Source organism: Loxodonta africana, chromosome 7, assembly GCF_030014295.1.
Source record: "Loxodonta africana isolate mLoxAfr1 chromosome 7, mLoxAfr1.hap2, whole genome shotgun sequence".
Taxonomy (NCBI): domain Eukaryota; kingdom Metazoa; phylum Chordata; class Mammalia; order Proboscidea; family Elephantidae; genus Loxodonta; species Loxodonta africana.
In genome coordinates, this window is record NC_087348.1 from 12,134,740 (window position 1) to 12,157,525 (window position 22,786).

At 48.6% G+C, this 22,786-nt stretch overlaps 4 protein-coding genes and 1 non-coding gene across 5 annotated transcripts; 2 read left to right on the plus strand and 3 right to left on the minus strand.

Moving 5' to 3' along the window:
• The first annotated feature begins 1,060 nt into the window (after positions 1 to 1,060).
• UBXN1 (UBX domain protein 1) lies at positions 1,061 to 3,656 on the plus strand. Its single transcript, XM_003419471.4, has 10 exons — positions 1,061 to 1,108; positions 1,219 to 1,297; positions 1,437 to 1,490; positions 1,580 to 1,686; positions 1,774 to 1,843; positions 2,082 to 2,273; positions 2,369 to 2,420; positions 2,533 to 2,649; positions 3,157 to 3,349; positions 3,514 to 3,656. The coding sequence occupies exons 2-10, from the start codon at positions 1,239 to 1,241 to the stop codon at positions 3,561 to 3,563; spliced, it is 894 nt and encodes a 297-aa protein (XP_003419519.2). The 5' UTR covers positions 1,061 to 1,108; positions 1,219 to 1,238; the 3' UTR covers positions 3,564 to 3,656.
• A 1,836-nt stretch (positions 3,657 to 5,492) lies between these two features.
• LOC100672081 (ubiquinol-cytochrome-c reductase complex assembly factor 3) lies at positions 5,493 to 8,855 on the minus strand. The gene is made up of 2 exons (XM_003419472.4): positions 7,503 to 8,855; positions 5,493 to 7,410 (listed from the first exon to the last, which is right to left on the minus strand). Exons 1-2 carry the CDS (start codon positions 7,620 to 7,622, stop codon positions 7,255 to 7,257), a joined length of 276 nt encoding a protein of 91 aa, XP_003419520.1. The 5' UTR covers positions 7,623 to 8,855; the 3' UTR covers positions 5,493 to 7,254.
• LBHD1 (LBH domain containing 1) lies at positions 7,613 to 18,327 on the plus strand. The gene is made up of 6 exons (XM_023559762.2): positions 7,613 to 9,060; positions 9,138 to 9,297; positions 10,305 to 10,532; positions 12,877 to 13,001; positions 13,928 to 14,025; positions 14,112 to 18,327. Exons 1-6 carry the CDS (start codon positions 8,911 to 8,913, stop codon positions 14,140 to 14,142), a joined length of 792 nt encoding a protein of 263 aa, XP_023415530.2. The 5' UTR covers positions 7,613 to 8,910; the 3' UTR covers positions 14,143 to 18,327.
• Positions 10,672 to 12,352, minus strand: CSKMT (citrate synthase lysine methyltransferase). Its single transcript, XM_023559763.1, has 2 exons — positions 12,278 to 12,352; positions 10,672 to 11,699 (listed from the first exon to the last, which is right to left on the minus strand). Exons 1-2 carry the CDS (start codon positions 12,350 to 12,352, stop codon positions 11,025 to 11,027), a joined length of 750 nt encoding a protein of 249 aa, XP_023415531.1. The 3' UTR covers positions 10,672 to 11,024.
• Positions 12,293 to 12,441, minus strand: LOC111753208 (small nucleolar RNA SNORA57). The gene has a single exon (XR_002788095.1). It is a non-coding gene; the product is annotated as a small nucleolar RNA SNORA57 (small nucleolar RNA).
• Positions 18,328 to 22,786: the final 4,459 nt, after the last annotated feature.

Sequence of the window (22,786 nt, forward strand, 5' to 3'; positions counted from 1 at the left end):
TTGAAGGCACTCCGAACATTCAGAGGTGGCAACAATGGACTGGAGCATACCAAGGAGCGTGAAGATACCACAGGACCAGGCAGTGTTTTGTTCTGTTGTATATGAGATCGCCATGCGTCAGAGTAGGCTTGAGAGCAACTAACAACAACCTTTAGGGATCTAACAGCCTGGGTAGTGGTGGAGGGCTAAGCAATCAACGAAGACTACAAAGGAGGGGTAAAAATGTATAATGGGGTAAATACTAGAGCTGGGAGGCAGAGAGGGGTGCTCAAAGCAGGCTTCCCTTAGAAAGCAAACCTTGAGTTGAGTCCAGAAAAATGACGGGGAGTTAAGGAAGCCCTGAGAAGAGGCAGGGCACCCCAGAGGGACTAGCAGTTGCAAAGGCCAGGAGGAAGGAGAAGGCTCTGTTTTGTAACATACACAGGTTACCCTGAAGTGGTGGGAGGTGAAATTGCGTAATAACAATCAACATTTATACAACACTGTCTTGCCAGGCACCTAAGGTAGGTGCCCTAACATAAAAAGGGGACAGGGGGAGGAAGGCAAATCAGCATTTGAGTGTTGTTCTGGGTAACTGGGGTGTCCTGGAGAAATTTTAAGCAGGAAGGTGAAGACAGGATCAGATCCTGTTTTTTTGCAAAGATCCCTCTGGCAGGTGGGCGGAGGATGGCTCAATTCCCCGGAGAGGATGAGTGGGTCAAAGAGTGTGCACATTTCTACGGCTCCTGATAAACACTGCCAAATAACTCTGCTGATGGTTGAGCTAATGGGCCAGATTCCTCTTAATATCTAAAAAAAAAAAAAAAAAAAAAAAAAAGGGTGAGGCAGCGTTAACTCCCGGGAACTGGCCCCATCCCGCCCACGGGTTTCATGGCCGCGTCGTCCGTCCTCCCCACCGCCACCTCCCAGCGCCGCCCGCCCCGCCCCGCCTCGCCCCGCCCCGCCTCGCCCCGCCCGCGCTAGGCTCCGGCCGCCAAACCAGGCACGTGCTTTCTGTCTCTCCGCAGCACCCGTCCACGGCCGCTCCCACGTGACCCAAACAGATTCGGGCACTTCCGCCTCCCCTCGGCTTTCTTCTTGTCGGTGTCCGCGGCGGACCCAGAGCCCGGTGAGCGAGCGAGCGAGCAAGGGCCCGGGCCGCGGCGTCGGGGCGGCCTTGGGTGCGGGCCAGGGGCGCCCCGCGGTGACCCGCCCCCGCCCTCCTCCTCGTCTTCTCAGGCTCCGGCGGCGACGGCGCCATGGCGGAGCTGACGGCTCTGGAGAGTCTCATCGAGATGGGCTTCCCCAGGGGACGCGCGTAAGGGATCCCCCAGCCCCGGGCCGCGGCAGGGCGCAGACCCGCCCCGGCCTTTAGCCCCGTCCGGCCTCCAGCCCTGCGCCCCGGCTTGTCCAGCACCATGGCTCCTCGGCGCTATTCACGGTGTTTTTGCTCTCAGGGAGAAGGCTCTGGCCCTCACGGGGAACCAGGGCATCGAGGCCGCGATGGACTGGTGAGTGCTTCGACTAGGTGGCCAGCGGTTGGGGGTTGCTCGGAGGGGGCAGCCTCAGCGCCAACCTGTCTCCCGACCCTCCCTGCCAGGCTGATGGAGCACGAAGACGACCCCGATGTGGACGAACCTTTAGCGACTCCCCTTGGACATGTCCTGGGACGGGAACCAACCTCTTCAGAGCACGGTGGCCCTGCAGGTCCTGACTGGAGGACGAGCTGTGGTTATTGTGGGGTGGGGGGCCTGGAAAATACAGAAGGCAATAATACTGGTGGCTTGTTTGTAGGACCCGGGTCTACCGCAGGAGAAGGAAAACCCAGTTTGAGTGAAGAGGAGAGACAGGAACAGACTAAAAGGTACAGTAAGGCACAGTCTCACAATCTGGGGGTCATCTTCCATCTCTCTCCAGTACAGAAGTCTGGTCTAAGAAGCTTGAACTTTCTCTTCCCACTTTTTTGGGGCAGTTTCCATTTTGTTTTTTTCACTTATTTTGGGATAGATGTTCCCTGATTTTGTTTTCCAGGCTAATTGTCATAAATTCACCTCCCCACTCAACGTCCATTTCTCTTGAGCTCTATCCTTGCTGCAACACAGGATGATGGAGCTGGTGGCCCAGAAGCAACGGGAACGTGAAGAAAGAGAGGAGCGGGAGGCGTTGGAACGGGAACGGCAGCGCAGGAGACAAGGGCAGGAGTTGTCAGCTGCCCGACAGCGGCTACAGGAAGATGAGATGCGCAGGGCTGCTGAGGAGCGGAAGAGGGAAAAGGCTGAAGAGTTAGCAGCCAGGTCTGTGTGATCGGGATATTGGATTAGAGGGGAGAAAATAAATCAAAATTTGCTTTGTCAGTGGCTGACCTACTTTCTTCCTTTCTGCCTTCCAGACAAAGGGTTCGAGAAAAGATTGAAAGGGATAAAGCCGAGAGAGCCAAGAAGGTGGGCGATTGGATCCCCTCTTCCAGCTTCAGAAGGAAAGGATGGGCTTATATATGATGTGTTTCTCCTGAGCCGGTGAGTGCCCAATGGAGTGTTTTACTTTGTCTTCTAGTATGGTGGTACTGTGGGTTCTCAGCCATCCCCATCAGCAACAGAGCCAGGTCCTGTTCCCTCCTCTCCCAGCCAGGAGCCTCCCACCAAGCGGGAGTACGACCAGTGTCGCATACAGGTACTGACTGATTTCTTTCTCACTCCTGGGACCCTTCCTTGGTCTGTAAGGTGCCCGGCTTAGGGTTTTTTTCAGTTATGTTCCTTTTGCCAAACCTCTCCCTTTTTTGTAAATGACTTTTGAAATCCTACCTCCTCTCCTCTCAGAGGAGGTATCGAATTTCATCTGTCCCAGTCTTATTTAAATCCATAGTACCGCTCTCTTACTCAGCAATTACTCTTGTTCGTGGCTTTTATTTGGTTTATTGCACAGTTACTCGGGTAATATATCTACTCACGTATTTTTATATAATCTTGTCTTTGTCTTCTCAAATTGTAAGGGAGGTGGGAGTTTTTTTTTCCAGCATTTAATAAAGCAGAGTATAAGTGGTTGTCATTAGGTGCTCTAAATAATAATAGCGCTGGTTCAATCTCTCTAGGAAGGATGGGCCCACTTCAGCTTTTCTGTACTGGGGCCCCTCACTCAGTCTTGACCACCACAATACTGTACCTCTTCCTTACCTTCTAGGTCAGGCTGCCAGATGGGACCTCACTGACCCAGACGTTCCGGGCCAGGGAACAGCTGGCCGCCGTGAGACTCTATGTGGAGCTTCACCGTGGGGAGGAGCCAGGAGGGGGCCAGGACCCTGTGCAGTTGCTTAGTGGCTTCCCCCGACGGGCCTTCTCAGAGGCTGACATGGAACGGCCTTTGCAGGAACTGGGTATGGCATGTGGGACCAGAAAGGAGCGCTCGGGGGTAGAGGGACATGCCTAGGAAGGGAAGGGATTTGATGAGAAGGAGCTCTGGAGATGATGTGAGGCCAGGAACCTTTGGGGCAAAGAGTAGGTATCGTTGTGGCTCAAGCCTGTTTTCTTCTGTCTTCAGGACTTGTGCCTTCTGCCGTCCTCATCGTGGCCAAGAAATGTCCCAGTTGAGGGGCTTTTATCCTACCATCCCTCTCTGACCTCTTCATCTTTGATAAAGCACTGACATCCTCTTCCTAATAAATAGATCCTCTGAGTTCTGTACGTGCTTGACTCCTTCCTGAATGGTTGGGATGGACAAATGGAGGCAGAGGAGGGAGCTAAAGGGAAGGCATTGGAATAGCCCCTTGTTCACATCTTTAGTTTCCAACAAAAAAAAAACTTGTTTTTATTCCCCCTGGTCTGATTAGCTAGTTGCTGGAGAGGCTGGGGGTGCTGGAGAGTAGGGAGTATATAGTGGATGGTACCTTTTGTTACCATGAATGAGAGCCAGTATATACATACGCTTAAAATCCAGATTTTGTCACTAAGTGAATATAAGGATCAGCACAAAGCTGGTACCTATGAGGCAGAGGTTAAAGATTTCCCAAATGTCAAACTTTTCCAAACTGCTGTCCCACTCCATCATCTTTAACATCAGCTACTACTCCTCCCGTCTTTAGGTTCCATAATTCTCTACAGCGTCTCACAGAACTTACCAACTGTATCAAGGAAATGGCTCACAGTTGTAGAGGCTGGCAAGTTCCAAATCCATGGGTCAAGTGTAGGCGTCTCCTGACCCACACAGCTGCAGGGAATGATAAACCTAAACCGGCAGGTTACACCCCAGGGTACTGGCTCAGGATGCTGTGGAAGCTGGCAAATCAGGTCAGATGGCAGGCCTCTGGCTCAAGTACCAACAACTGGAGGTTAGGCAGTAATAAACTAGAGGCAGGGTCCTGATGCAGAAGAAAAAGAGCCCCACTGGAGCACCCACATATGTACCTTAAATGTACGCCACACCCCAGAGAAGGGTGTGACTTGAGTAATGTGGGACTTAAGGCTGTGTCTCAAAGTATACCCCATAGTAACCCTGACTCATTACCATATAGAGGTTAGGATTTACAACACACAGAAAACGGAGGACAACCATACAATACTGAGAATCATGGCCTAGCCAAGTTGACACACAGCCCCAGCCACCACAGGTTCCATACACCTTATCTGCACAGTCCCACTCAATCACTGCGTGTGAGTCACAAAGACTGTGGCTAGAAGGGCCACATTAAGTAATTCATTGTACCACAGTCACTTACTAGCTTTGCAGCTTGACTTAATCCTAGTTTTTTCTTTAGTAAAATGGGGATAATAGTACCTGTTTCTTAAGAATTGTGAGGATTAAATAACACTGCTATAAGGTGTTTTAGCAATGTGTCTTGCACCTAATAAGTATTAGCTACTAAAATGAGATTTTTTTTTTTTAAATGTGGCTGTCCCTACAAATGTCAAGAGGAGCATTAGGGTGACTTTTGTAAGTGCATCGCTTGTGCTCTAAGAGTAAGTCATAAACCACACTCGTGCTTTCCTCATCATGACATCAGAAGGTACTGAGTGCTTTATATGTAATAACAGATATGAGGGCACTATTATCCAGGTGTAGGTACAAGTCTCCCATTTAAGAGATTAGGATACCAAAGCACATGACTTGCCCACATTGACACAGCTAGCAAGTAGTAGAACCTGAACACACACCTGGGAAGCCCCTGACTTTCGGGCTCAGGCTCCAACCACACTTCTCCATGGCAGTCCCTCTCACCGCTGCTCATCACATGACTCTAGTGCTCCCTTAAACAGCTGCCAACGTCTTGCTTCTTATTCCCAGGCTGGCCATAAGTAACACTGGAAAGATCACGCACAAGTATATTTTGCTTACACCTCCACCATCTGGCAGCTGGAGATAGCACCAGTGCTCATAGCTGGGTTTACACCTCAGGGCTAAACCAAAACCAGACCCAAACCTATTGTCAACTCAATTCCAACATTTTGCTTACAGCTCCACCATCTGGCAGCTGGAGATAGCACCAGTGCTCATAGCAACCCTACAGGACACAGTGGAACTGCCTCCTAGGGTTTCCAAGGAGTAGCTGGTGGATTCTAACTGCTGACCTTTTGGTTAGCAGCTGAGCTCTTAACCATTGTGCTACCAGGGCTCTGAGCTCAGCTACCAAGCTTTATTTAGTGTTCTCAGTTTATTTAATAAAAGCAGCCTTTTTCCAACTGAATTCTTACTTAGGATAGAAAATAACCAAAAGAGGAGTGGCTTCATTGACTTGGGTATAGGGCTTGGGACCTCACTACTTTATCTCATCCCTCAGTGGCATCTCCAACAGATCCTGTAGATTCACAGAGATTGGAAACTCTTACAGTGAAAACCCTAAGGAGGGGGGGGACCTACATTTACTGAGTGCTTGTGCTATCTGTGCCAGGCACTACACTTTGTATTTCTAAGTTAACTTTTACAGCAACCACCAAGGCGTAGCTACCACCTTTTATAGATCAGGACTGAGGCTTGGAGAGGTTTTATAACTTGCAGGAGTTGAACCAAGATCTGTCTGACTCAAAAAAAAAAAAATATATATATATATATACACATATATATATACCCATATATATATACCCCTCACTACCCCCCAATAGCTAGTCAACCTCTCTAAATCCATCATGGCACATGGTAAGTGCTAGGTGCCCCTCCGCAGCCTCACAGGACAGGAGGAGCCTAGAGTATCTTCTCTATGTCTCCGGCTACAAGATTTTTCAGGATGGCTCTGATTTCAAGAATGTCAGTGGGTTATCCCCAGAAGTTTGTGCAAATTTAGGCCACATGACCTGATAGTGTTTCGAAAATATGGTTCGTTATTCCTGTTGAAATTGTCAAGGATTTCGTTTTACTTGGATCCACAATCAATGCCCATGGAAGCAGGAGTCAAGAAATCAAATAACGCATTGCACTGAGCCAATCTGCAAAAGACCTCTTCAAAGCCTTCAAAGGCAAAGATGTCACCTTGAAGACTAAAATGTGCCTGACCCAAGCCATAGTATTTTCAATTGCCTCACAGGCACGCAAAAGCTGGACAACGAATAAGGAAGACTAAAGAATTCATCCCTTTTAATTATGGTGTTGGCAAAGAATACTGAATATACCATAAGAACGAACAAATCTGTCTTGGAAGGACAGCCAGAATGTTCTTTAGAAACAAGGATTGGCAAGATTTCTCTCACATACTTTGGACATGTTATCAGCAGGGACTGGTCCCTGGAGAAGTACATCATGCTTGGTAGAGAGTGAAAGAGAGGAAGACCCTTAGGAGATGGATTGACATGGTGGTTGCAACAATGGGTTCAAACATGGCAACAGATTGTGAGGATGGCACAGGACCGGGCAGTGTTTCCTCCTGTTGTAGTACATGGGGTTGCTATGAGTCCCAACTGGATGGCACCTAAGGACAACAACGGCTGTTGGGCTTCCGCCTCACACATGGGCCAGGGCAGGCCGGCGCCTTAAACACCCTAGACAGAGACAGGATCCCCACAGCTACTTGGGTATCTGGAGGCTTCAAGCAATAAAGCGCACTCTAGATGGGGGAACGTAATTTACTAGTTGCTTCGTTTGGCCACATCCAATCCAGGCCTCCATCCCTGACCGCGATGCGGAAGTTAAAGGGCAGTGCAGGGGTTGAGGAGGACGTGCTCACCCAGCGGCAGCTCCTGGGGCCCCGAAGAGGACTGGGCGCGGCATCCCGAGTCCGGGGTCCCCGCCGGGTCCACGGAGGTAAAAGGCCGCCTCGGACTCCTGCGCCCGAGGGTAGGTACTGCAAGTCTGGCCTCATGCCGACCTCCCACTGCTGCCACTGCCGTGCATCCAGTTCTTCCTCCGGGTCACGTTTTCCTGAGTGGCCGCTGCCTCCTGCAGCGTAGCCAGCAGAAGCTCCTTGCTCTTGACTGCCTCGGCCCTGCGCTGCGCGTCCTGCCCCGGCATCTCCTGCGGACAGTGAGGGAGGTTCGCAGTCCCGGCCCCCAACCCGGGGCTCGCTGCCCGCATGCCGCCACCTCGGGACTCCCAGTTACTCCCACCTTGAGCATCTCCTGTGTCCTCTGCTCTCCCGGGGTCACGAGGACAAAAAGCGCGGAACCGAAGCCAACTCCCAGCCCCAGCACTACGCCCATAGTCAGCACCTTCCGCACGGCCGCCATGCTGGACCACGCCACCAGCGAGGCAGCCTCTCGGTCCTCCCGCAGCCTAGAGAGGTAGCCACGGTCTCCCCGCTGCGCAGGCTAGAGCGGCCCATAAAGGCAACCATAGAGAAGGGGCGGGCTAGAGTGGCCCTGAGCCTCCAAAAGTTTAGAATCTAACACGTCTGGGTTTTAGCGGACGGATTTGAGCGTAAGAAGAGGCAGTGTTACCACGATAAAAAAAAAAATAAAAAAAGAAAGTCTTGGCACCAAGGGCTGAGCGCAGGGCCCGTCGTCATCAAATCAGGAGTGGAATTGGGAGGGAAGAGTGTCTCCATCGTTGCTGTGGGTTTTACGATTGCTCTGTATTGGGCCCTCCACAATCTCCCAGTTAGTAGATCGCTGTGCTCTGTAGTTTCCTGCGGTTACTTGTGGGTTTTCTCTACAGCACATAGCAGTCATTAGATACTGACACACATCAATCCATTGACAACACTCCTCCCCACTTCCAGTTTTGTTTTTTTTTTTCCAATCCCTTCAACTCTTGAACGGAAGCGCAAAGCCAAGTGTACTGGATAGGGAAAAGGGTTATCTTTATTTTTCTTTGTTTACAAATAACGGTTACTTTTTCCATCATGGTATATCCTTGTGGGTTTTTTTCTTTGTTGTTGAAAGCATGAAAACTCTGGGTTTTTCTTTTTTCTGGATTTCGTGTAACATACCAAATTTAGTTTGGAGAAGAAAAAGCCTCTTAGCTGTGTTACTTTGGGCAAGTCCCCTCCCTGTGCTTTGGTTTCTGCATCTGAAAATGGGGCAAACAATAGTACTTATAGTTTTAGGATATTTAAATAAGTTTATTTGTAAGACATTTAAAACAGACACTTTATGTACGAACTATGGAAAGGGAAACAAATTTGCTCTGTAAACTTTCACTTAATGCACAATAATAAAAATAGAAACACATTGTAAGTTTTCCTTGAATAAAATACAAATATGCCAGCTTGGGAGACCCAATGAACTAAGGAGTCAGGATATTCCAAGTTTGCTATCAAAACCCTTCACTCACAGGGTGTTAATCCAAATGTCCCTTCTGGTTCAGGGAGTCAGTAGAAATAAATCTCCTGTCCCACTTCTTGTGCATTGTTCCTTCCACTAGAAGGCCCATAATCTCCTAGCATGTCATCCTCCTCTCCTTAGAAGTGATTAAGGGACCAGGCTCCAAAGAAGATTAAAGAAGCAGTCTGTGGGCTGCACTGGGCAGGGGTAGTCTACTCTGAGTTGACCTACCCTGCAACTAAGAATCACCACAATGGCTCTTATGCCAGAGAGCAGCGAGGAGGATGGGCCTTGGCCTAGAGATAGCCTGGGCTCCTCCAGGAATTCAGAAAGTCCCAGGCTGACCAACTCTCTTAAGGACAGAGTGGAGATTGCCAGGGTTGAAGGTCACCAGGATGTTCAGGTTAGTACTTCCCCACCCTCTGCCCTGCTGCTGGTTCATCCTCCAACTTGGCCCAAGCCTCCTCTGTCACCGTTCAGGTTGTGTCTCAAAAGCCCCGCCTGCCCTCCATTGTGGTGGAAGCCTCTGAGGTGAGTGAAGAGAGTGGGGAGCTCCGATGGTCCCAGGAGGAGCTACTGCTACTTGCTGATGGTGAAGAAAAGGCAGAGGCCTTCTTCCAGAACCAAGATGAAGAGCCAGGTGAGGGAAGTGGCTAGTTCAATGGGGTCATTGTGGCCTGGGTATTGTGGGCAGGGTGAGATAGAAAACTCAGTTGTGTCCCTTGCATTCAGCAGTGTCAGGCACACAGTAGGTGCTCAATAAACATAGCGAAGATAGATGTAGAGGCGGGAGAGAAAACAAGGCAGTTGGCCAAGTTGGAGACCATTGGATAGCAGTGTTGATATCAGGATTGGGGACACCTTATGTTTTTAATATTTTAAAACATTTGTTGTTGGGGGGGATTACACCCAATCCCACTACTTTCTAGACTTGTTTCCATGTTACAGAAGCTACTTTTTTTTTTTTTTGGAGCATTTGCCTACTTCCTGATTCTCAAAGCAATCCAAAAAGGGAAATCTTTTCCCTTTATGAGATAACCAAGGCTCTTAATGTTATAATCACTGTATGACTCTTGAATTAACAAAAAATTAACAAATTCATTTTATCTTTTAAAAACTCAGTATTAGCAACCGATGACTGCCCTGACAGGGAACACAACAGAGAACCCCTAAGGGAACAGGAGAGCAGTGGGATGCAGACCCCAAATTCTCATAAGACCAGACTTAATGATCTGAGACTAGAAGAACTTCAGTGGTCATGGCCCCCAGACCTTCTGTTGGCCCAGGACAGGAACCATTCCCAAAGCCAACTCTTCAGACAGGGATCAGACTGGACAATGGGTTGGAGAGGCATGCTGGTGAGGAGTGAGCTTCTTGGATCAGGTGGACACTTGAGACTATGTTGGCATCTCCTGCCTGGAGGGGAGATGAGGAGGTGGAGGGGGTTAGAAGCTGGTGAAATGGACACGAAAAGAGAGAGTGGGAGGAGAGAGCAGCTGTCTCATTGGGGGAGAGTAATTGGGAGTGTGTATTTGTATGGGTTAGCAAGGTGTATATGGGTTTTTGTGTGACTGACTTGATTTGTAAACTTTCACTTTCAGTTAATGGGCTTTTTAACTTCCTTCTCCTCCCCACCCCCCCCCCCAGGGTGGGCTTGGAGCCCACTGGACCCCAGAATTCCCCTAAGAACCCTTAATCCAGGACTCAGCTGGGGGCAGGAACAGGAAGAGCAAGATACCTCCCGGATTCCTGGGGACATGGAGTGTCATGAAGCTCCCAACCCCTGTCCTGTCTGGGACCTGGCAGCAGGCTCTCCCGTCTGTAGAAGCTGCCTTACAGAATTTTCCCATCTCCTGCCTCCCAGTGTCTTTGAGGGTAAGTACTGTTCTCCCCCTCAAACAGTTCACCTGGTTTATTAAGCCCTTCTACCCAACACCTCACAGCTTTCCTTTTTACAGGTGAGGAAAAAATGAGGTTTATTAGAGGGTAGGCCACTGAGTCATACAAGTAAACCAGTGCAGGGATTTGGATTGAGTTCCTATCTGCTTTTAGGAAACCCTGGTGGCATAGCAGTTAAGTGCTATGGCTGTTAACCATAAAGGTCGACAGTTCGAATCTGCCAGGCGCTCCTTGGAAACTCTATGAGGCAGTTCTACTCTGTCCTATAGGGTCGCTATGAGTCGGAATCGACTCGAAAGCAGTGGGGTGTTTTCTGGTTAAACTGAGACAGAAATATTCAGTAATGCACATACCCACCTAGTAAATGTGGAAGCCAGGAACCAAATCCTCACTTTCCAGCCATCTAACTCACAAACACAAACGTCTCTAACCCTCAACAGAAACACTAGGATGAGGACTAATTGGTCTTTAATGAGAGCTTTGAACCAAGTAAGCAAAATAAGTGAACCCCCTGAAAGGGCCAAGCTCCTGCACAGTCACAGTACAGCCATGGGATCCTTGTTCCAAACAGGGTAGCCGCACATCAGGATCCTCATCTGAAAACTGAATAAGGGTCCCCCCAGGGCTCAGGACCCTCAGGCACTCAGCCAGCAGCTGGTAAGCCCCAGGCAGACAACCCCGAGCAACAGCATCCCAGGTGCCCTTGTCCAGCACCAGCTGGAAAGAGCTGGAGGGAGCTACTGGCCCCAGGTTCTGGGCATCAGCCTGCATGAAGTGGAGGCAGGAAGCCGGGTGTGCAGGGCAAAGGGGGGTCTGGCCTTGACCACCCTCTAGGAGGCTGTTCATATGGGCCACAGCCACAGGGGAGAAGTCCACCCCCAGCACATCCACAGGGTGGGGGCACTTGGTGTAGAGACCTGTGCACAGGCTGGAGGTCCCACAGCCCACATCCAGCACCCGCAGCGGACAGGCAGCCGGTGCCTCCTGAAACAGCGGCAGAAGGAGACCCTGGGCTTCTTCATATCCAAAGAACCAGTCGAAGGTGGGAACGCTGCCCACGCGAGGCTGAGCATGGAGCCGATCCCAGAGGCAGCGGTCAGCCAGGCAGCTTCCAGCCAGGGAGCCTGTGGACACGGGTGGAGACTATCTGTCACCCGGCGTCCAAATTCTAATGGGGCCCGAGGTCTAATCTCATTGCTACAAAAATGGTGTATTTATACCTTGGGGTTTTATGACCTGCAGTTCCAGAGACTAAACTCCCGGGTCACGACGAACCCACATTGCCCTCCCAGTTCTGCCCACACTCCCTACCCAAGGCGCGGCGCGTCCCAGCCGCCAGGGTCGCCACGTGGGAGGTTCTTAACAGCGCTGCCAACATCCCGAGATCCCAAGGTCGGCCAGGCACCTTCTGCTAAGTGCAGGCCCGCAGGAGAGCAGAACCAAAGGCGGAGGGGTAGAGGAACGTGGGGTTGGGAGGTGTCAGAGGTCCAAGGGAAGATCTGCAAATTCCGGGCCGCGGAAGAGCGCGTTATCGCCGCCCCGAACTGGGTAGCCTCGGATAAGAACGGACACAGACCGACTATGGCGCAAACAGTCTTTATTGGTGGCAACGGCAAGAGAGAGTACGGGGACACAACAGCTTCTGCTTCCGGGATGACGTTCAGAATCCTAAAATCAAAGGAGAAGACGTGACCATGCGGGGTAAGAGCCTCGGCTCTGACCTGAGCCTCGGAGTCACTTGTCCCGGCGCTTGAGGATAGAACCAGCAGACCGGAAGCCGCCGGCACCGAAGACATGACGCCGAGGGGACCGGAGCCCTCTCCCTCTGCCTCCGTACATAACGGGGACCGGGACCGCACGCCCGGCCCCCGCCAAGAAAAGGAGGGTCCGCGGGCCCGCCCAGCGCCCCAGCCCGGCCCGCGCCAACACCCCGACTTACTAACTTGCCGCCATTGGAGAGACCGGCGTCTGAGCCGAGCCCCTTTATATAAAACCCCGAGACCCGCCCCCGAGCTGCGATTGGCCGTCGGTGGGCAGAGGGGCGGGGCCGCTGCGCAGACGCAGCCGGGTAGCGGAAACGCTGAGCCGAGCGAGCGTCGCGGTGCAGCCATGGGGGCTCCAGGCGGGAAAATCAACCGGCCCCGGACGGTGACTGCGTGGGGGCCCCGGACTTGCTTTCCCCAAGCCTCCCCGGACCCGACTGCCTCCCCTTCAGCAAGCCGCAGGCTGCCGCTTCTCGCCCGATACGGGATTGAAGGGGGCGGGGATCCCGGCCGGCAGCGCGCGGCCTCCGCGTGACTCGCACCTTCCTTCCCCGCAGGAGCTGAAGAAGAAGCTGTTCAAGCGACGGCGAGTGTTGAACCGGGAGCGGCGACTGAAGCACCGGGTGGTTGGGGCTGTGGTGGACGAAGGGCTGATCACGCGGCACCACCTCAAGAAGCGGGCGTGAGTGCCATTCCCTCTTTCCCCTGATGCTCCCCGCCGAGTCTTCTCCCTCCTCCCTGCCGAGCTCCGGAGCACCTGACTCCTCCCTGCTTTCCCTGCGCGCTCAGGTGTGTGCAAGGGACGTTCGTCGGCTCCGCTTGTCCGCAGACTCTGCTAGCTTCTCACAATAATAGCTCACAGCCTTACTTTAGGCCCTTGATCCCACTGAGAGTCTAAGGAAAGCTTTTGACTCTCCCACTCCCCAAGTAACACTGTCCGCTCACACAGACTTCTATAAGTAAACTTGTTTTTACTTATGGAAAGGTACACATATAAGGGTTATGTTAGATGAATTTCACAGAAATACACGCAGGATTTTGCATACAAGTTTCAAGGCCCCCTAAGTCTTGGGAAAGAGTTCCCACCCCGTTAGTTAGTTTTTATGTCTTTCCATTGGTTTCTTCATTATATTTATTGTTTCTACTCTACACTAAACTTTAACCCATTTTATTTAATACTTACCTAAACTCTGAGGTATTTCTTCAGATTAGTATTAAATAAAATATGTTAAAGTCTTAAGTGTCAGAGAAGCTTTAAGTCACAATCTTAGAACCCAGATTTCCAAACAGTTTTGTGATTTGAACCCGAAGACCTTTGCAATAGCCAGAACTGCTTCTGTGGCCTATGTCAGTTCAGTTTCACCTGGACTTATTTGCTGCTACCTACCCTTCAGAGTCCCTGGGTGATGCACAGTTAAGGGTTTGACTACTAACTGATAGGTTGGCGGTTCACACCCACTCAGAGGTACCTCGGAAGAAAGGCCTGGCCATCTGCTTCTGAAAGGTCACAGCCTTCAAAACCCTATGGAGTACAGTACTACTCTGCACACATGGGATCACCATGAGTGGAACTGACTCGATGGCAACTGGTTTGGCTTTCGGCTTTAGGTCCAGTGCACGTGCCAACATTACTCTGTCAGGGAAGAAGCGCAGAAAACTCCTCCAGCAGATCCGGCTTGCCCAGAAGGAGAAGGCAGCCATGGAAGGTGAGGCTGTAGCAGGGAGCTGGACTGAGAGGGGAGCCTGCACTCATTTGGGTTCTTTAATGCTTTTCCTCTTTTCTTTTGCTCAGTGGAAGCCCCCCGCAAGCCATCCAGGACTAATGAACCACAGCCCAAACGTGAAAAGAAGACAAAAGCGCCTCAGGATGTAGACATGGAAGACCTTGAAGATAAGATCTAAATTTCTCACCCCTGCTACCAAAAGTTTTCCTCGAGCCAGGAGCCAGTTTCAGTGGACTTTGGAGAAAGCATTGTCCTTTTCCACTCTGCAGGTTCCTCTTCCATAATGGCCTGGTGCTGGGAGGGAAGAAGGTAGAGAAGAAAGATTGGGGAGGGGTTTCTCTAGCAGTCAGTTCCATTTGTAATAAAGCCCTAGAGCTGTCACTCAGATATGTGTGATTAAATGTCGGGATGGGGATGGGCAATGAAAAGGGGTGAGTGTAGCAACAAGACAAATAGGAAACAGGATCCACAGAGCTGGCTTGATCAGAGGTAACAAGAAACCAGCCTCAGTGATGGCTCCGTCTCCCTTGTGGGTGACACTCCGACCTCCCAGCTCTGACAAAAATACCGATTGTTACAGGGATAAGAGAGGAGGTAAGAGTCCTCATTCTGGGCCTGGCACTGCCCCAGTATGACCTGGACGGGCAAGTCACTTTATCTCATTTTTGTCTGTGCTTCTTTCGCTGGAATGCATTGTAGGGCCTGTTTCAAACAAGAGCTCCGTAGGTGTTCCTGATACAGGTGGTGCACATTATACAGCTGTTGTTTGTAATTTTTTCCTGAATCTCTCTTGATATCTGGGACAAAGTATATGTCCAAAAAGCATTAGTTTCCTTCCCTGGGAAGCTGTTTGAGTAGTAGTCGCGTCAGAACTTGTTTAACTTCGGAGGGGATAATGACAATCACCATCAGCCCAAAGCTGATTCCCAGGAGGTAGAGGTTAGACGTATCTCCACTTTGCAACTTTTTTCTTTTTTAAACCAATGCTGACACCAGCTTTCCTCCCCATGGCACTCTCTATGTCATTTGATTTCTTGACTGCTGCTTCCATGGGTGTTGATTGTGGATTCAAGTAAAATGAAATCCTTGACAACTTCAATCTTTTTTCCGTCTATCGTAATGTTTTATCGTGATGTTTATTGGTCCAGTTGTGAGGATTTTTGTTTTCATTATGTCGAGGTGTAATCCAAACTGAAGACTGTAGTCATTGATCTTCATCACAAATGGTTCAAGTCTTCTTCATTTTCAGCGAATAAGGTTGTATCATCTTGTGGTGTGATGGATCACTTTTGTATGACCCTTTTCATGATGGTCTTGTAACTCCTTGCAAATAAGGTAATTGTGGCCCACCAAGGGGTTTGGTCAGTTTTGCCATCTCTCTAGGCTTAAAAGGGAGCCAATTTCAGTGCAGAGAGAGGATCCCACCGCCACAAGAAAGGAAAGCCAAGAGCGGAGCCTGTCCTTTGGACCCGGGATCCATGTGCTGAGAAGCTCCTGGGACCAGGCAACCAAGAGAGCTGTAACACTGAGGACAGCAAGAAACAGTGGCAGAGAAATGGCAGCAGGAGACAGCACAGTGGACTTCGCAGTCCACAGAGTGAGAAAACTGCGTTCCTTTGGACTGAGGCTTACTGGCGGAATCAGGTGCCTCTGGGCAGTTACAGGCAGAGCTAAAAGAGTTTTATAACATTGCTTGAGCAGGGCAGAGGCTGAGGGCCAGAGAGAGGTGTGCCTGTGAGCAGAGCTGAGAAGAGGCTGTCCTGATGGAAGAACTGTGTCCTGAGCATTCCTGAACCTGAATTGTAATCTGTTACTTCCCTAATAAACCCCTGTAGAAATGGCGTGGGGGTGAAGCCTGACCTTCTCACTCCACAAAGAGGAAGGAGAATCAAAATCAACAGCCTAAGGCTGATTCCTATAAGGTAGAGTTCAGACATGCCTACTCTCTCTGCCATCTTTACCAATTTTGACACCAATCGTCCCTCCCACGGCACTCTCTACATCTCTGTTGGGTTCAATAATTCATTGCAATGGCCACACAGAACTCATAGACGATAGTCACAGCTATGGGGTTTATCAGGGAAGTAACAGGTTACAATTCAGGCTCAGGAACACTTAGGATTCAGTTCTTCCCTCAAGATAGCATCATTTCAGCTGTGCTCCCAGGCATGCCTCTTCCTGGCCGTCAGCCTCTACCCTGCTAGTGAGACAGGGAAGAGATTCGCTGGCTGAATTAAATAAGGGCTAAGTTTCAAGGCCCTGTGTGGTTGACCAGCTATAATTAAATCTAAACCTAAGTACAGATCACCATATAACTTTTACTGCTGGCACCCAAGAACTGCTTGTGATTAACTAGGTGTTTAGACAAGGGACTACTTTTCACGGCCCTATGTGCTTGACCAACTATAAATTACTGATAATCCTCCTGAGCTGTTTTTTAAAGGCCTCACCAGGTGCAGAGCATGCGCAGTAAAGATCAACGTGGACTATGAGAGACGTTCCACATGAGACAAACATGAACAGGGACCCCTCGCTGGGGCTCGAATCGAGATCCAGAGGCATCATGCATATACAACATCTCAGAGTAAGTCCCGTTTGACATCCCAGCAGCCTTTGTGACAGACTCCATCTTAGTTCCAGCAACCTCTGCGAGGAAGTCCATCTTGAATTTTAACTGCAAGCGTATTTGACTTTCATAATCTCTTCCCTTCTAGAAATCTCCACAAATCTAATGAATAAAGATAATGCCTTCCTCCTCCAAACCCTCTGCCTAAAAGCTTTTATAAGCCCTAGGGAATCCTTTGTCCAGTGAGAGACTGGAGGCTAGTGTAGGTGGAAACCCCTCTCCCTCTCTCCCTTGCGAGGCTTTTACTCTGTCCCTAATAAACCTTTGTTCCTGTGGAATCTCTGAGCCTCTCCTGGTCATTCTTGGTCAGAAGAAGGTAAGAATCTAAGCAAAGCTTAGTCCCAAGCTGGGAAGCCCTGCCCTGTAACACTAGGAAGAGTGTTATAGAGCTCTTTAGCTTTGCCAGTAAGTGCCCAGAAGCGCTTAGCTTTCTCACTCTGTGGGCTGGAAGCCCACCACGCTGTCTCCTGCCATTGTATCTTTGCCACTGCTTCAAAAGCTCTCTCTCTGGCTGCTGGTTCCAGGAGCTTCTCAGCACAGGGATCCTGGGTCCAAAGGATGTGCTCACCACTCCTGGCTGTTCTTCCTTGGTGGTGGTAGTGCGATCCTCTCTCTGTTCTGGAAGTGGTTCTTTTTTAAAGCAAAATTGACCAATCCCCTTAAAAAAAAAATTAAAAAATCCCCTTAGTGGGCCACAATTGCCTTATTTGCACAGTCCCACTTAGGTGGGAATTACAAAACCATGGCTAGAAAGGCCACAGAAAAGCGCAATCCATCACACTGCAACCCCATAATCGTGAGTATTGTGTGTGAGTGCTGTGTGGCCATTGCAATGAATTATCGAACCCAGCAGAGAAGTAAGAGTGCCATGGGAGGTACAGTTGGTGTCAGAACTGGTAAAGATGGTGGAGACAGAAGGCATGTCTGACCTTTGCTTCACAGGAATCAGCCTTGGGCTGTTGATGTTAATTATCCTTCCCACAAGTGAAGTTAGAGAAGGTCAGACTCCGCCTCCATGACATTTGTATATATTTGCATATCTCAGGTTGTTAATGAGTCTTTCTCCAGTCCTGGTGTTGTGTTTTTCATATAGTCCATTTCTCGGATTATTTGCTCAGCATACAGATTGAATAAACATGGTGAAAGGATACAATGCTGACACACACCTTTCTTGATCTTAAACCAAGCGGTACTTCCTTTGTCGTGGTTTGAAATATGTCTCCCCAAAAATATGTGTATTAACTTGGTTAGGCCGTGATTCCCAGTATTCTGTGGTTGGTTGTCCTCCATTTTGAGATTGTAATTTTATGTTGAAAGGATTAGGGTAGGGTTGTAATACCACCCTTACTCAGATCCGCTGTAAAGGGAGTTTCCCTAGGGTATGGCCTGCACCATCTTTTATCTCTCAAGAGATAAAAGGAAGGGGAAGCAAGCAGAGAGTTGGGGACCTCATACCACCAAGAAAGAAGCACTAGGAGCAGAGCACGTCCTTTGGACCTGGGGTCCCTGCAGCTCAGAAGCTTCTCAGCCGGGGAAGATCAATGACAAGGAATCTTCCTCCAGAGCCAACAGAGAGAAAGTTGTCTGCTGGAGCTGACACCCTGAATTTGGACTTGTAACCGCCTAGACTGAGAGAATAAATTTTTCTCTTTGTTAAAGCCCTTCACTTGCAGTATTTTTGTTATAGCAGCACTAGATGACTAAAATACCCTTGTTCTGTTCAAATGACTGCCTCGATCTATGTACAGGTTCCTCAGGAGCACAATTATGTGTTTAGAATTCTTCCATTCTGCGGGGAGAGTAGCGTCCCAGCTGGGGAGCCGTCCCGCCGGGATTTTGGCGGACGGGGGCGGAGCGTGAACGGGGGGATCAGCTCTATATTCTGTGGTGCTACACTCCTAGCTCTCTGATCCCTCCCCCACCCTCCCCAGGCAGCTCCATTAACATCCGAATACCCTGAGCCAGAGGGAGAATTCAGATAGGGATCTGACTGCATTTTTTTTTTAGCTGATTACCTGGAAAATCTAGTTTCCCAGTGATGGCTCGGAGACAGCAGTCCATATCAAACCACATAAAGAAACAGACCATGACAGCTTCTCCAACCCCCCAAACAAAAGAATCAAAATCTTTCCCAAATGAAGATACAATCCTGGAATTATCAGATACAGAACATAAAAAACTAATTTACAGAATGCTTAAAGATATAACAAATGAAATTAGGATAACTGCAGAAAAAGCCAAGGAACACACTGATAAAACTGTTGAAGAACTCAAAAAGATTATTCAGGAACATACTGGAAAAATTAATAAGTTGCAAGAATCCATAGAGAGACGGCATGTAGAAATCCAAAAGATTAACAATAAAATTACAGAATTAGACAACGCAATAGAAAGTCAGAGGAGCAGACTCGAGCAATTAGAATGCAGACTGGGACTTCTGGAGGACCAGGGAAACAACACCAACATAGCTGAAAAAAAATCAGATAAAAGAATTAAAAAAAATGAAGAAACCCTAAGAATCACGTGGGACTCTATCAAGAAGGATAACTTGCGAGTGATTGGAGTCCCAGAACAGGGAGGGGGGACAGAAAACACAGAGAAAATAGTTGCAGAACTGACACAAAACTTCCCTGACATCATGAAAGACGAAAGGATATCTATCCAAGATGCTCATCGAACCCCATTTAAGATTGATCCAAAAAGAAAAACACCAAGACATATTATCATCAAACTTGCCAAAACCAAAGACAAACAGAAAATTTTAAAAGCAGCCAGGGAGAAAAGAAAGGTTTCCTTCAAGGGAGAATCAATAAGAATAAGTTCAGACTACTCAGCAGAAACCATGCAGGCAAGAAGGGAATGGGACGACGTATACAGAGCACTGAAGGAGAAAAACTGCCAACCAAGGATCATATATCCAGCAAAACTCTCTCTGAAATATGAAGGAGAAATTAAGATATTTACAGATAAACACAAGTTTAGAGAATTTGCAAAAACTAAACCAAGACTGCAAGAAATGCTAAAGGAGATTGTTTGGCCTGTTGACCAATAATATCAGGTACCAGCACAATACAAGGTCGCAAAACAGAACGTCCTGATATCAACGCAACTCAAATAGGGAAAGCACAAAACAAACAAATTAAGATTAATTCTAAAAAATAAATAAATAAACAAAATAATACACATAACAGGAAATCAATAGATAAACGATCGCAATAATCAAAAAGAGGGACTAAATATAGGAGGCATTGAACTGCCAGATGGAGAGTGATACAAGGCGATATGGAACAATACAAGTTAGGTTTTTACTTAGAATTCTTCCATTCCTCGAAATGTTATACATAATTTGTTATGATCCACATGGTCATTTGGTAGGAATTACAAAGATTATGGCTAGAAGGGCCATATTAAGTAATTCATTGCACCGCAGGCAACCTCCTGGCTCTTCTAGCCATTGTCCTTCCATACTTGAAAGATTAACTTCCCTGTCTCAATCATTTTACCAGTCCAAAACAGCCATTAACAATTAGTCCTTCAGTAGGGCAGAGTCCTCAGGGTGAGGTTACTCAGGCACCAGCCATTCGGGTCTGCTGCAGGTGTCCATCTCATCTGGTCAGTTTCCCCAAAAGTTCCTCTCATCTTCACCCTTTTTGGTGTCTGATAAAATTTAACTGAGAGAAGATTATTCTCTTGCTCTGAGCCTCACAAGTTATGACCATAGCAAAACCTTCAAGGGACTTTAGGTTCGGCCACTGTACCCCAGTCCAGCAGTACTTTCCCCTTACTCCACTCTCACACTTAAACCTTCTACAATTAGTTTTTACAATCACAATTAACCCTATTAACAACACTCACAACTGAATCATACAATCCTATTAGGATCTCCCCCCACCCTTTTTTCCCCAGACCCAACAGGAAAAGAGGAATATATTCAGTGGGGATCCTCCCTTGTCCACCTCATTTAGTGTAAGCACTCTCACAAAAGTGTAAGCCAGCCACTTCATGCCTTTATCTCCCCCCCAATTTCTAAATCACCTGTCCCTATCTAAGCTATCAAGCTAGTGGAGCCTTGGTGGTGCCAGTGGTTAAGCATTTGGCTCCTAACCAAAAGGTTGGCAGTTTGAATCCTCCAGCCCCTCCTTGGCAACCCTATGAGGCAGTTCTGTGTCCTATAAAGTCGCTATGAGTCAGAATCGACTTGATGGCAACAGGCTTTTGGTCTATCAAACCAGTACTCTGAGAAGACAAGCATGTTCCTTGGTCTTGGAGAATCTTCTGGTTGGAACTTTGAGCATCTGCATCCATAAGCAAAGTCCATTCCAGAGCAAGCCATCAAATTGCAGCAATCTACACCAGCTCACAGTGACGAACATCTTTCTCTTCATTTGGTCAGCTTCTGGTCAGCTCATCCCTTGCCATCCAAGCTGGGTTACAATGGGTACCAGTGCTGGGCTTGAGAGTTCACACACACCTGCCTGCCCTTCAGACCAGTCAGCCCCTTCTCTCTCTCTCTCTCTAATCGTTAGCCCACATGGACTAGGTCAGCTGGCATCACCCATAAACTCAGGAGCCCACACAAATCCCTGCAATTCTGACCAGCCAGCCCTCTCTCTCTCCCTCGTTCTTAGCCCCCAAGGGGTAGGTCAATGGGTGACAATGGAATATGTCCAAACTCAGCCCATATCTTCATTGCAGCACTTCCCCTACTTCCACTCATTGAGTGGACCCAGGTGGCCACCCAAGGCAAGCATACCAGGCTGTCTACTTGCTGGCTCCTTTTAACCTCCAGTCCTAGAAGGAAGCTCCGATGGGCACTGACTCTTCCTGCCTCGATACACCCAAAGGCAAACCTGCTTGCTTGCTTGAAATTCAGAAAACAAAACAATCATTTTTTCTCTGCAGGTCGTTCTTTCAAATGCACATCTTCTGTTCTCTCAGCGGCTCTGGGTAGTTCTGCATGCCTTTTCAAATGCAAATTTCCTGACTCCGAAGGATTCTGGGTGGGGCTTAGGTTTTTGACCACATTTAAACCAAAAACCTGTGTTTCCCTAGGGCAAATTCTACTTTCCCTTTTAGCACATCCAATCAAGTATTGGCTGTGCTAAAATGGAAAGAGTTACTTGCTCTGTGTAATCTGTAATACCCAAAATTCATTTCTATCATACATTTAGATCTGTTTCACAACATTAGGAGAAACATTCAATATGTATAGTACATTCAAATAAATATAATCCTTTTTAAAACATTCTAGTTTCATTTTCTGTACCCCTTGACTATCTTCCCACTTATATGCATATGGTGTTGGGCCTCTGGCTGGGTGGAACCAGAAGACCTCAGCCCCCTATCCATCATCCCATTTAACAGCCCTGGCCCTTGCCCTGAGCCACTCCTGATGTGGATTTTCTCCCCTCAGCTGTAACGTAACATCTCACTTTCCTTTTAGTCATTAGAGATAACAACCAAAGTAACCATCTAAGAATCAAAAGTTTCACTTCCCCCACCCCTTCCTTCTTTCTTTTACAAAATCCCATACTTCTGACTGTGGAGCTATTGCAAAGATCCCTGCTTCTGACACCGACTGTGAAACTGGTGTGGCAGAGGCGTCTGACTTCCTCTAACTTCACAATGGGGGGAGGAGCTTGAAGCTGATTCCCATGAACTGGAACGGGGGAAGGAGCTTGAAGATGATTCCTATGAACTAGGGGTTAGACACACCTCCTCTCCTCAGCCCTTTTTACTGATTTTGACACCCATCATCCCCCCTGGGCACATTCTACTTCTCTGGTCAGTTTGATAATTTGTTGCAATGGCAACAGAACTCACAGACAGTACTCATGATTATGAGGTTTATTGAGGAAGTAACAAACAGGTTAAAATTCAGGTTCAGGAAACTCAGGATACATTTCTTTAATCAGAACAGCCTCTTCTCAGCCATGCCTGCAGGCAGGCCTCTCTCTGACTCTTGGCCTCTCTCTAGTCCTGGGCCTCTCAGCCCCTTGGCCAGGCCTCTGCCCTGCTCAGACAAGTGTTACAAAGCTCTTTAGTTCAGCCAATAAGTGCCCAGGGTACCACGCTCTGTCAGTAAGCCTTGGCTTTAAGGCGCTCAGCTCTCTTGCT